The 14,464-nt window shown below is 34.0% G+C and overlaps 1 protein-coding gene across 1 annotated transcript; it reads left to right on the top strand.

Annotated features, from left to right (window-relative positions):
- Window positions 1-1,454: 1,454 nt before the first annotated feature.
- LOC122037221 (basic leucine zipper and W2 domain-containing protein 1-like) lies at window positions 1,455-9,211 on the top strand. The gene is made up of 6 exons (XM_042596667.1): window positions 1,455-1,603; window positions 1,858-1,881; window positions 3,774-3,879; window positions 6,356-6,424; window positions 8,025-8,518; window positions 8,899-9,211. Exons 1-6 carry the CDS (start codon window positions 1,599-1,601, stop codon window positions 9,194-9,196), a joined length of 996 nt encoding a protein of 331 aa, XP_042452601.1. The 5' UTR covers window positions 1,455-1,598; the 3' UTR covers window positions 9,197-9,211.
- The last annotated feature ends 5,253 nt before the right edge of the window (window positions 9,212-14,464 follow it).

The raw sequence follows: 14,464 nt of genomic DNA, 5'->3' as shown, positions 1-14,464 counted from the left end.
ATTAGACTAAGTTGGTCTAATTCAATTTTTAACAATTAAATCATAAATTAATTAAACATACATTTATTAATTAACAAAACATTTCATATGGATATAATTAATTAATAAATGCATTTAATTAAATTTAATTAAACGTTTTCATGGAAAACACGGTTTGAACTTGAGAACATGGGAGCGTTTCATATTTATTTATTTTTTTATTTTTATTTTTTAAACACTTTCACTTTGGATTGAGAAACAATTATATATACGGTTTTCTTCATTTAATTGACTTGTACTTAATCGATTACACCAATAAATTATACAAATTTAATATGTTTCATCAATTTAATCGATTGCACAGATTTTTGAATCAATTAAAATTTATTTTAATCGATTAAACTTCTTCTCTTTTCTGCTACGGGCGTGACACTTCTTTTGTCGCGATGCACGCAGTTGCCATGACGAACACGGTCGATCGTCGGGCTCCCAATGTGGTCGCCAGTACTCTCTGCCCACGGAAGCCGATAGTCAGTAACTCGGGGCTTAACAACTATAGCAGATCGAGACCCTTTTGCGATTTTACCTAGCGACGATGGTAGAAAGATTTTTTTCGACAAAAAGATTAGTTTCATGCATTTTTTAGAACAAAAGTACAGCTCTGATACCAATGTTGATTCTAACAGCATGAAACACAAGATAAAGCATGTAAATAATTTACAGTAATCTCCCGAAACGAACTTGGTCATCACTTGACGTCAGAAAATTGATCACGAAATAATATCGAAAAGCTCTTCGCAGAATTCACGAACCAAAACCCTCTACAACTCGAAAGTTCTTCACTTTGCTTACGATCACCTCCTCGATGCACACCCTTTGATTTCTCTTGGACACATACATTTATAAAAAGAAAGCATCAGTTTGTAACTAATGTCTTGATAACTTTTAATCGTAATATACATTGAGGAAGATGAATCAATCATCTCCTCAACATAATATTGTAAATCTTTTACAACAACCATCTCCAATACAAACTCCTCCCTAAGTTTCATATTTCTCTACTTCTTAAATTGGTAGTCAATGCAATATTTTTTTACTTTAAATAAAAAATATTTTTATATGCAATGAACTAACAAATTATGTAGTTTTAATATTTTTTATATCCTAAGTGGACAAGGAGATAATTTTAGGACCTATTGCTTTCCAATTTATCCTTAATGGTAGGTTAAAATACTTTTGTTGAATATCTAGATATATAATATTTAAGTTCAAAGTTTTTTCAATGTATGCATATTAATACATTTTAAATATTTTTTAAAAATAAAATCTAAATAATAATTTTGAATCATTGAATCGTGATTCGAATCATAATCAAGTTTCGTAAACGGTATTAAAATTAACAATCCAGAATTTTTTTTAATGGTCGGAGCCGATCGAACCCGTAATTTCGAACCCTCGACCCGTCACCGAACCAAGGTCGGGTCTCGATTAGGGTATTTATTCGTGTTATTGAGGGCAGAAAAGGTGAATTTTTTCGCCCCGTCCAGTTCCGCTAGCCGTTCGAAGCCTTATCGAGGGATCTCCATCTTGGTTTTTATCGAGGATCTCTGTCTTGGTTTATGAGGTATCTATCCTTCTTCGTGCTTATGTTTCTCTTTTCCTTTCGATTTGGCGCCTTCGAAGGTTGCTTTGCTTTCCTCTCGAGATGTATGCCAGAAGAATAAATTCATGATCGTTGAATGCTAAATCGGGTTCTTTTGTTCTTTTTGTGGTAGATCTGTAAATCTTTGTTGTAGATCTGCTTTTACATACGACATGAGCACGACGTTTCGATTTTTCTTATGTATCTGGCTAACTTATTGATTTATTACTTCGCAGCTCGAAGGAGAAACCCACTCTAGGGTATGTTGATCTGCTCCCCTTCATTCAGACTTCTTTAATTTTCTTAAATATGCTGCTGCCTGATTTAAACTACGTCGCACAATATTGTGGCATTTGAAGGATAAAGTAAAAAAAAAACATATTTTGATAAGAATCCACTTCATGTCTTATAGAAAATTAGAGAAAAGAAGGAAAGAAAGGGTGGGACGATGGTAGTTATGGAGAGGTTGTGGTGTGGGGTGATTGGTGGCAATGAGAACACCGCTTATCTTATAGAAAATTAGAGGTAAGAAGGGGAAAAAGTGCGGATGATGGTGGTTGTGGTGTAGGGTGACAGGTGGCGATGAGGAACTTACTCTAATATCAAATTGATGAGAGCTCATGTCCCATCTCATTTGAAATCAGAGAAAGGGGAAAGAGATGGATCACATCGAAGAGATAGAGTCCCAATAGCCAAAAGACTTTTAATTCATAATAAATTAACTTATTGATTGATTTTTTGTCAAAGGTCGTTGTGCTTATTTATAGGCATCTGAGATGTTATTAATCTAATAATTGTGTCTTATTTTAAATAAAATATGATAATTTACTACTTATTATAATTAAATTACATGTAATAATAATAATAATAATAATAATAATAATAATAAAAGGGCAGTCTAGTGCACGAAACTCTCGCCGTGTGGGGTCCCGGGGAATGATCCATTGTACGCAACCTTACTTTGCTTTTTGCAAGATGCTGTTTCCAGGATTCGAACCCGTGACATTTAGGTCACAAAGCAACAACTTTACCGTTGCACCAAGCCTCCCCTTTATTATAGAGATAATAAAGGATAATAATTCTATATTATAATAACTTGTTAATTGTTTTGCTTTAAGTGATGGTTTGGGTTCAGCCACAGGCTTAATTTGTAGGCGAAGATGATTTGAAGAAATTCTGATCAAGGAAGGAAGGATTATATATGTCTATTGCTTATAAGGGGTGTGCTATCCTATACTAGAGAACCTACAAGGAGTTTACCTAAAAAAATGAAGAGAATGAAAATCCAAACTAGTATTCCATTGATTTTTTTTTTCCATTGTGTACTGTTGTCAGTTATAGAATGGTAAATGACTTATCAGATAAACTAATTTTTTGGACTTTATTTAACATTGTGGTTAAGAATCTTTGTTGCCAGCTTTGGCATCACACTTGTGATGGCTTGTTTTCTCTAGTTTGAGTTAATATGGTTTAAGATTCCAGCTTTGGCACAATAATGTTGCTGGATGTACATGTTTTACATTGCAGATCATATAAAGGTTCCTGACCTCTGGAAATACATCTTTTGGTCTTTAGGATCTGGACCTTGATTTTGTACTTTTTATGACTTAGTACAGCTAAATATCACATTGTTCATACTTTTGCTAGTCTAATATATTTACTTTTCTTTTCTTATGCTCAAAGAGCAACTGCTTTAAGATCTGTAACCAAAAGCCTTGTCTGTCGTCTCTAGTGTATTGGCCAACTTGATTGCTCAATCACTATGACTAATCACTATGACTAAGTTAAAATTCTTCAATGCTGAGTTCTTAGTTTTTTGTAGCCTTAAAAATGTTATAATATTAGTGTAAAAAGTGCATGTGATATGGAACTAAGTTTTAGTGAGGGAATTTTCACACTTGTAACGCTGTACAACCAGTCATTCTTCTATTTCTGTCTCACAATCTTGTGGTCTTTCAAATACAATAGCAGTTTTTCTATCCCATGCCAAGAACTTAAAAAGGTGCATGCTCAGATGATTCAATTCGTCTTCTTTGCTGTAAATGGTACTAGGTCACTGTACCATATACGACAAAGCATTGATTAAATAAATAGGACTATAGGCAGCACTGGAATGTGAGGAATTATGAAAATGGTTCTTTTTTAAATGCAGTGGCACGCGGATAAAGACCCGCAAACGGAATATAGCTGCTCCTTTGGACCCTGCAGCTTTTGCAGATGCAGTGGTCCAGATATATCTGGATAATGCTGGTGATCTGGTATGTTTATTAAGGAACAATTGGAAAGATCTTGCCTTATTTTCTCACCAAATCATGCTATAAAGATTTGACTGATTTTAGTTGCTTGTTGGATATAAGAAAATTAAGAGATCTTATTCATGCTTATATATGTTGTCATTTTGGAATCAAGATTCTGTTAGTGCCGTGCTGACAACCTGTAAAAATTTAGCTGTAGCTTGATTGATTAGTGATATAATCAGCTGATAACAATGAGTTAGGATTCTGTGCGCACTACAAAGGAAACAGCTAGAAGCATTTTATGATTATTCTGTTGTGATCTATAGCGAAAAATAAATTAAAAACGCAGCGAAAATTGATCTCTTTAGAGATTCATGCGAATGCAGAACTACTCTAGTGAATAGGATTGTTACCTTTGATGCATGAACAACCGTTACAAGACTACTAGTCCGGTCGATCTGAGTACGATTAGAATGTCTATGCCTCTATGAAATCGACATGAGCACGTTCTTCGTTCGCCCCACTAACTTAGAAATTTGGAGAGTCTAACACACCTTTTCCTTCCTGCTAGAGATGACTATTTAAGGTGGCAATCTAAGAAGAACCTAACTTTTCACCTTCTTGCCCTCTTTGAAGATATGACTATTTAAGGTGGTTGTAAAGAGATGACTATTTAAGGTGACAATCAAAGAAGAAGTTAACTCTTCACCTTTTTGCAAACTCTTCACCTTCTTGTCCTTTTTGAAGAGATGGCTATTTAAGGTGAAGATTAAAAAGAAAACCTAACCATTAAAGTTTCTTTTAGTGAGCTTTCTAGTTGGGTTGGGCTTAAAAGAAAGAACAAAAATATTAGATTAACTCATTAAACCAATAAGTCTTTAAGATCTAATTGGATTAACCCATAAATTCAATAAGTCCAAAACCCAATTAGATTAACTTATTAATCCAATAAGCTTAAGGTTTGAAACTATAAAATAGACCCATCTCCAAATCAATATGCTCTCTGTGTGTGACTCATTAAGTTCTCGTAATGTTGACAGTGTTTTTAAAACTATTTTAGATACACAAGCAATGAGTGACATACAACAATGCAGCATTGCTACCCAAGTGATGAGAATGTCGAGATCCAACCTAACCTGTACCATTATCTCATATAACTCATTTCTTTTGTCTTTGATATCTAGATTAATTCATGAGACATCAATCTATGTGTTTCTTGATCTCTAAGTAGATTCACTTAACCAAATAAGTTTAATATCTCATATTGACTTATTTGAGCATAGTCGTGCATTTCAGTAGTTGTACTCAATCAAGGGGTCTACAAATATCTCTTCCGTTATATGCAAGGGGCAAATCTCATCTACATCATTCACATCCCTCTGCATAGCTCATTGCATACCCATTGAATGACTTTATAGTCCACCTTATTATAGGTGACGTTTGTCGATGCCAAAGTACTCAACTCCTTATGTAGAGAACCATAATGACTTCAGGTCTAAGGACTATTTATATTAATAGTAACGATCCATGCTCATGGCGGGTCAATTCAGTATATATTTTCTAATATATACTTATGTGTCAATTTGATATCTTATATCCATGACTTATTAGATCAAGTCATCAGTTGACCTACATGCTAGTCTCAACGCATTAACATGTGAGTAGGAATATTTAAGAGTAGTGTTCTTAGGTATATATTGACAGCCTCCCACAATTAATTCATCCAATTGATATGCTTTAAATTAGAACCTACGATTCTAGGGTATTATTATATTTATTCAGCTAGCACAAACATGAAGCAAATATAATAACCAAAACATTGCATTTTATTGATAAATAATATGATATAATATGTCTAAAGTCAATCAACTTATGATCGACTCTTAGGGTTGACACTAACATATTCAAGTACAATTTCCTCTTGCCATTCAATGACAGAACTCAAGTAGAGATTTGGGGAATAAAATTTCAAGAGTAACAATAAAAAATATCTATCTAGAAAGAGAAGTTTATTTGTGAAAATTGTATTCTTTAGAAGCCATTTTGAAACAATCAAGAATGAGACTGCATTTCACATTGCAGGACAGTTCATGACTTATAAACCCATGCATTTTAATTTCTTTGAAAGGACGTTATACAATCAATGTTCAATTCCACAAGATAGGTTTGTTACATTTAAGAATTTTCAGTCTGCATATGTACTTGATTTAAAAGCATCAGGAGTAGCTTTATGACTATGCCAATTATGATTTATAACTTATGTTTGATTAGGAAGCATAGCTTATTATATACAGCTGGAGCTATGTGACTATGTTAATTCATAAATTACAAATTATTTGTAACCCTATAACTATACAAAATTTAGTTCAACCCACACTAGCTATTGTAATTTAGTTTGCTTATGGCAGTGAGAATCATCTTTTTTTTGCTTGTCTAATTTTCTACTTGTAGATTCCGTTCATTCTTGCACTTCTATAGATTATTTGGAATTCTTCAGGAACTTGTTGTGAAGAATATTGAATCTTCAGAACTTAACTTCTCAAGATATGGTGACACCTTTTTTGAGGTAATTAATGAGTATTTTCCTTTGACTAAAATATTTCCCTCTTGTTTCTGTGCTGTTTCATGACTTAGTCTACATGTCATCTTGTTTCTGTTGGTCTATCTTGCACCTAATCTTTTGCATGTTTATTCATAGATTGCAATGACTATAAATGTCTTTTTATGAAAAGGAGGTCATAGAACTAACCTATTTATTCATATAGTCAAAGCTACCCTTATAAAATAGCATTTCTGGACCTTCTGGAAGGTTAATAAAACTTCCATAGCAAACACAGTTGACAAAGCTTCCTTGCTAACTAATCAACATGAACATTCTTCTCCCTTGCACAGTATATAAGAATTGTTTTCCAATCCAACAGCTCATCATCATAAGCATTGGTTCTTCTTGCCAGCATACACTAATAGCTGGATCTTGAGAACTAAGAAAGATTCTTCACAATCTGTCTAGACCTCGAGCTTCCTAAATCCCAAATTTATTGTAGCTTCCAGTCCTAACTCAATATTATTATTGAGGCCCACTTTCATTGGGTGCGTTGTAGAGTTTGTGTGGATGTTGCCTCCATTACACTCACTTTCCACATCTCTAATTAAGCCTCCAATTCAGGTTTTAGTAAAAGAGGGTTTAGAGCAGCATCAACAGCTTATTATGCCAGTTCATAACTGGAGGTCTTCATTTGGTAGTATTTCTGTTTTTCATCCCCCGCATGTTCTCCAATTATCTTGTTTGGAATTCATCTACCAAGTTTAAAACTGCAAAAATCTGGTATAGTGAATTTCTGCAAATCCTTCTCTAAATAGCTACTCTTGCATCAGTTTCACAGTTTCTTGCAGACCTTTCCAAACATGAGGCTCCATTCTTCATCTCTAAGTGGTGGATTTGGGGCCTTTTCCCCTCCATCTGAGCCTGAAGTTGTCTTCTTTCCTCGGTGGAACACGTCATTCTTGCATGGATACAATCTCTTAATACATGCATGCATGTTTCCATAGCTGGAATATTGTCATTCTTGCATGGATACAATCTCTTAATACATGCATGCATGTTTCCATAGCTGGAATATTTTAAAATGCCACTGGCCTTTTCTATTTATTATTTTTTTTGTTTTTTACCTACCATTTGAACTTTGTCACCTTTGACTAAGCTGGAAATCCAACCCAAAGCATCTGGTTTTCATGGTAAGTTTGGGTTTCCAGTTGGTGAATGTTTTTTTTTTTTAAAAAAAAAATCAACCCAGTTTTACCTGACATTTTATTTAGTATACATACTGATATAATATATAAAAATGTTGGTTATTAAATCCCCATAGTTGTATTATATTCTGTATAATGCTTTAGAGCCCCAAAAGATGTGAAAAAAGAGAATATGAAACCAGAACCAAACTGATTTCATTTGATTTAGGTCTGTTTTTCTTTTCTTTGTCAGGTTCTCTCAGGGTTATTTTGGGTTAAAATCCTACTCAACCTATTTTGGGTGGTCTATACGATGGATTTTGAATTTCATTACTAACCTTACACTTAAACAGTTGATGCTTTGTGAGCCATGTGTTTAATGTTTCCTGGTGCTGTTTCGCTAAGCTATTGCAACTGATTCCTTGATACTGCTTTAGGTTATCTTCACTGGTGGCCGGACACAACCAGGTACAATAAAACCTGATGAGGGAGAGAGACACCCTTACTCAGTTCTAGATTGCCAGCCTAAACGTGAAGCCATCTTGCCTTCGGTTCTGTACATTCAGAAAATTTTGCGGCGAAGGCCCTTTTTGATTAAAAACCTTGAAAATGTTATGCAAAAGTTCCTTCAGTCCTTGGAACTTTTCGAGGAGAATGAAAGACAGAAGCTTGCCATATTTACTGCTCTTGCATTCTCTCAGAAATTATCAGGCCTTCCGCCTGAGACTGTCTTCCAAGCATTGCTCAAGGATAATCTCGTTGCCAAGGGGCTAGTACTCTCCTTTGTTACTGTTTTCTTTAAGGAGTATTTGGTAGAAAACAGTTTGGATGATCTCATGCTGCTTTTGAAGCGAGGTAAAATGGAGGACAAACTGCTTGATTGTTTTCCCACTGCCAAGCGCTCTACTGAATGCTTTTCTGAGCATTTCACGTGAGTGTTTTTTCTTCAACATCTCTATTATGACATTCAATATGTTACTTAATCTTTTAGCATTTTTTTGTGTGATATATTTTTGAGTAGCTTTACATGTGTTTAGAGTTGCAAAAAATTGGGTCACTGCACTATCTAAAGGACATTTGGAATTTTCTTATTTTTGTTCACATGAAAAAGCTTAATGTTTTACGGATAAGTCTGTTGACAAAATTTAATATAGTAGGGGCATAGCATGGCTACTATCATACTAGAATAAGTATTATGCTCCAGCACAAGGGCATGCCATCAATGTTAAAACTTTATCAACAACTCTCAACATTTTATCTTTCTTCATTTATAAAATTGTTGACTTTCTCTCTCTGTTGTAACTTCTACAGTAAAGAAGGATTGTTAGCTCTTGTCGAGTATAATGAGAAGAAAATTTTTGAAGTGAAACTTAAGGAAATGAAAACAACACTAACAACCCAGATTGCAGAAGAAACAGATATCTCTGATGTCATACAAACTGCAAAACAGCATGTAAAGGACGCTAAATTACCCGACGTTGAAGTTGTACGCATTTTGTGGGATATGCTAATGGATACTTTTCAATGGTCTGGTAAAAACCAGCAGCAGAATGCAAATTCTATACTTCGTCAGGTAGTGTTTTTTGTGTTATTTATTTATGAGCTTTGATCATCTTAACTGTTTTGGGAAACAACCTTTTGCAAAAAGTAGTGTAAGGCTGTGTACAATGAATTCTTCTCCGGGATCCCACATGGAGGAGCTTTGTGCACCGGGCTGTTTTTTTTCAATCATCTTTACTTTTTGAAATTAAAATTATTTTAACTTTCAAAAATCATATTGTATGGTACATGATACAACATTTAGAAAATAAGGAAAGAAAATTGATCAAATCTCCTTAAAAAAGGGTAATTAAAATAGGAATATATTCTACATTCCCCTCGAGTTAGGTTGTAGATGTTGATTAAGCTTAATCTTCAAAGTTCTTCCCTATCCTTATTGGGGATGTTTGGTATTTGAAAACTAGTTTGCAGATGCAATAATTGATTATTCCTTCTTCTATCTCTTATTTTATGAAGTGGCGATCAACCTTCACGTGTTTTGTTCCATCATGTTGAGTCACTAGGTTCTTTGGAATGCTGATAGTCGCTGATAGATCATCTTAAAACATCCTCATAGGATCTTCAACAACGATCATTAACTACTTTAAGAGTCTTTGTAGCCACATTGCTCAAAATTTGGCATTTGCACTGGTTCTTGACACAAAAGATTAATTCTTGCTATGCCATGCAACTAAATTTCTCCATACATATGTAGTAGGATCAACGTTTGATCAAATCAAATACTCTTCATTTGGATTTTTCATTAATTGACTCACTTTACTAACCGACTAGCCACGTTTGGTCTTGAATGTGATAAGTATATGAGTTTGCCACAAGTGTATGACATTTGCATTTATCAACTAATGCATAATCCTCTATGGTTCATAGTTTGATTGTTGAGTCTAGCTTGCATCCGAGCATTCCACGGTCTTTCAGAAGGTCTAGAAAGTAATTTTGTTAAGAGAGTGAGATTCCTTCGCCCAAGCTATTTCCATTCCAGAAAAATACTAGGCTTTCCAAACCTTTGATTTTGAATTCTTTAGCTAGTAGACTCTTGAATGTCATCCATGTATACAATAATAATGGCAATTTTCCCTTGAGGTGAACATTATCTATGTATGCAATAATGGTGGCAGTTTTGCACGAGCTGGCAAAAGAAAAATGATGGTAGTTTTCCCTTGAGGCAAACATTCAACAAAGAGGATGTGATGTACTTGACATTATAGATAATCATTTTGCTTGATTACTTAATAAATCTATCAAACCAAGCTTTTGGGAATTGTTTGAGCCCGTATGATGATCATATCATTTCAAACTATAACCTGTATGATGATCATATCATTTCAAACTATAAACTTTGTTGTTGTGGCTTGCGACTCGAATCTAAGAGGGATGCTTATGTAAACCTCATGTGACAAGTCTCCATTAAGAATAACATGTAATTGATGAAGTAACCAGTATAGCTTTGTGGCCGGAGATAGTAATCAATTCTATTGGATTGTGTGAATCTTTTTGCAATGAATCGAGTTTTGAATTGATTAATCCTTCCATCTTCTCTATATTTAATTGTAAAGATCCATTCACAACCTACAAAATGCTTTTCAGGTGGTAGTTCAATAATCTTCCATGATCCATTCTTCTCTAATGCTAAACTTTTCTTCAACAACAACCTTCCATTAAAGTATTGTGAGATTTAGGAATCTGTGTTTGATTTAGATTTGCCACAAAAGTCCTTTATTTATTAGATAGCCCTTGATATGACACAGTTACAAATTGGATGTTTTGTGCATTCTCTAACAGCCTTTTATTTTTTGCAATAGGAAGATTACCATTTTTAAAAGACTCGGGATTTGAGTTACCTTATGGATCTTTTAATTTGGGGTTTGTTTCCAATTTTCGGATATGCTCAAGGAGCACATGGTGCTCTTTCTCCCTTTGGTTATTATCTTTCTTGAATAGGTGATGCATTCTTTGTGGCTTTTGGATTAATTAGTGTTTAAGGGACTAAAGACTAACAGTTGGAGAAGAGGAAATGTTAGGGAAGGAGTACTTTGAATTTTAGGTATTTCTCTAGGTGAGTCGACATATGAAACCATAACTTCATTTCGGTGAGTATTGACCGGATTTGATAAATTGTGGGGAATATTAGGTCATTAAACTTGGTATTGATATCCTAAAGTTGATATTTTTGTGTGAAACTATTCTTCCCGTGAATGTCAGATTTGGGATCATATGGCCGATGTTAAAAAAATATAACATCCATGCACTTGTAGAATTTTCTTGTAATTAGAGAATAGCATTTGTACCCTTTTGCATGAGAAGAAATCCAAGAATCTATGATCAGGTTTTTTACGGTTTTGGCTATGGATATTGACAAAAGTGGAGCAATTAAACAACTTGATAGCTATGGAGGATATGGGATGTGTGGTTGGTTGTCCTAAGAAGAACTGACGTGGGTGGGTTTGGAATTCTAAGACTTGAGAAGGATATCTATTTATGAGGTAGGTTGCGGTGAGTATGACTTCTTCCAATATTATTTTGATACATGTTTAGAGAACATGAGAGATTGAGCTACAATTAGGAGATGATTGTGTTTCTTTTCGGCTATACCATTTGGTTAAGGTGTGTTAAAACAAAAGCTTAAATGAACAATCCTTGACTAATTAGGTAATCACTAATAATGGATGCAAAATATTCTTTTACACTTTCAGTTTTCAAAATTTTATTTTGGCTCGGAATTGAGTTTAAACTATGGTATTTAATTTTTAAAATATTTGATTTACATATGATTTTTCTAGTGTAATCATGTTATGGACCAATAACGTTCAGTAATATTTTTAATCCTAGATGATTATGGATTAATGAAAAAGTTTGTGATTGTTATAAGGTGGTAGGTTAGAATAAGAATTTCATGTTTTGTAAGTTGACAAATTTCACATTAAAACTCACGCGGAGTTTTATTAATGAAAGCTATAAAAAAAGATTCTTGAGATATATAACATTTGGATGTCAATCGTATAGTGTCATAACACAGCATTGTCCTCTTTCGGATAAATAGAAATTGGATTTTGACTAACTAATTAATTGGTATTATGACCTTTCCTTTTAGGATAATCATTTGCCTCAAGTAGATAGAGCTTAATCATCCTTCGTCATTGCCAATCATCTTTCTTGAATCTTAGACCATCTAAAACCTGAAATTCACAAGAATTTAGAAAAAGTTTAGTGACATAATTGTAATTGCAAGTGAGTAAATTGCAGTTTAATTGAGACACTAAAAGATGCTTTCTTTTGAAATTTTTACTGCTCTGGTCTCAATCACTACTACACATTTCGAACAACTTTGAATTCCTTATTTGAATAAGCAGCTACCTAGATTTTTCTCATTGTCTTATATAGGAGAGTTTTCTCCTGTTTCGTTGTTCTTGGAATTAATTAACCATGACATGACATTTTGATTTCTAACTTATGAATTTCTGGTCGTCTGCCTTTGGGGAGGAGCTGGTTTTTCTGATAAATAATTGTTGTTTTTTTTTGCCACATACTAACATCATCGATTGGGACCATTGGAGATGATTGTTCCCATTGAGTTTATGTCCGGGAATGTGGATTTTAGTGTTGTCTGATGGTTAGAGTCAATGGAATTTTAATGAGAGGTGACGCCATGACGGTAGATGTTGTGGAGGAATTGATTCTTTTTTTTTTTGACCCTTATGAATTTCACCATATACAAATGGTATGGATTGTATGAATAGTCGGCGGTTGAGAGATATTGTACATACTGCGATTGGAAGACAGTGGAAGAGATGGCTAGGGATAGCAGTCGTTAAATGCCCACAACAAGAGAGACAACTAAGGTTGGTGCTTTGATACCATGTTAAAAATTAAAATTATTTTAACCCTTGAAAATCATTTGTTGAATCCCTTTGATTTCTCATGGCTATAATTTCTAACTCCTGAGTTAATTATTTGAAGTCATTATGCAAGTGATATATATCTTAGTTAAGTTTCTTCTTCATTCTTCATTGCATGTGGGTTTCCATACAACTACTTGAAAATAGTGTGATGCATTTTATGTCAACGTTAATTCATCATACATTTGGGTGTGCAGTTAGGTTAAATAAGGTCTTGAAGGATAAACAATGCTACAGAATCTAACATTAATAGAACTTAGCAAGGTGACCGGTCTATCTATTGAATCATTAAATCAGACTCAAAATCATGGAACCTTGATAAATCCTATTTTAGCTTGTGCCTGGTAGGGGTCTTTGAAACTTTTTCCCAAGGAGAATATAAAGTTAATGATTTACTTCATGATTTCATTTCTTTATGCTTACTATTTAAGTTATGTTGTTTGCTCTATGTTTTCAATTTTTTTTTCGGGTATTGATTTCATGTGTTAATCAATCTAGCGATAAAGATTTGTTTCTTCATCAGGTGAATATGGTCAGGACTTCTGAATGCTTTTTGTACTAGTGGCAAGCTGGAATTGGAACTGATGTACAAAGTTCAGATCCAGTGCTACGAGGATGCCAAACTGATGAAGTTATTCCCAGAAATTATAAGGTCCCTTTACGACCAGGATGTGCTTGCTGAAGATACTATTCTTCTTTGGTTCCGGAGGGGTGCAAACCCAAAGGGCAGGTGCATCTCTAACCTCTCTTCCCATTCATTTGTTTGGATGTAAATGCTACTTGTGCGAGTGGATGCGAGGTGGGTTCTTTGGCTGATGTCATTTAGGTCTTATTTAGTATGGAAGAAAAAAATAAGGTGGTGACTGAGAAACCAATAGAGATGGTAAATGAGAGACGAGAAATTAAAATTAATATGAAAAATCCTAATCTAGTTTATTTGGCATGATTAAAACTAGGAGATTGTGATGAGTTTTTGGTTATTGATGAACATATAAATGGGGAGTTTTTTTTTCATAATACTCTTTTCAATGCTTTTACACTTTGCCCGCTGCTTCTCTTCTCCTTAGGATGACTTCCTCTTATCTTTCATCTACTAGAGAAAATAGAAAGCTAACAAGCTAGAGACAGAGCATAAATAATTAGGAATGTTTTTTTTTTCTTTCATGTTGTCTACCAGGAAAGAAAGAATTGGGAAGATAGAGATTTTAATATTAAATTTTGTTTAATATTACTAAATTGTAATATAGTAATTCTGCTTTTATTTATGTATCGCCTTGCAAATCATTTTTTATCATTCTTTGGATGGCCTTACAATTTTTGCAGGCAAACTTTTGTGAAAGCTCTGGAGCCATTTGTGAACTGGCTCGAGGAAGCTGAAGAGGAAGAATGATTAACAGTGATGCTTTAAACGGACTATTAGCTTA

Source organism: Zingiber officinale, unplaced genomic scaffold (genome assembly GCF_018446385.1).
Source record: "Zingiber officinale cultivar Zhangliang unplaced genomic scaffold, Zo_v1.1 ctg246, whole genome shotgun sequence".
Classification (NCBI taxonomy): Eukaryota; Viridiplantae; Streptophyta; class Magnoliopsida; order Zingiberales; family Zingiberaceae; genus Zingiber; species Zingiber officinale.
This window is presented reverse-complemented; position numbering and strand designations above follow the sequence as displayed.

Coding starts and splice junctions, on each gene's coding strand:
- LOC122037221 (XM_042596667.1), top strand. Junction 1,882..3,773: donor AAGGAGAAACCCACTCTAGG/GTATGTTGATCT, acceptor TTTTAAATGCAG/TGGCACGCGGATAAAGACCC. Junction 8,519..8,898: donor TGCTTTTCTGAGCATTTCAC/GTGAGTGTTTTT, acceptor TAACTTCTACAG/TAAAGAAGGATTGTTAGCTC.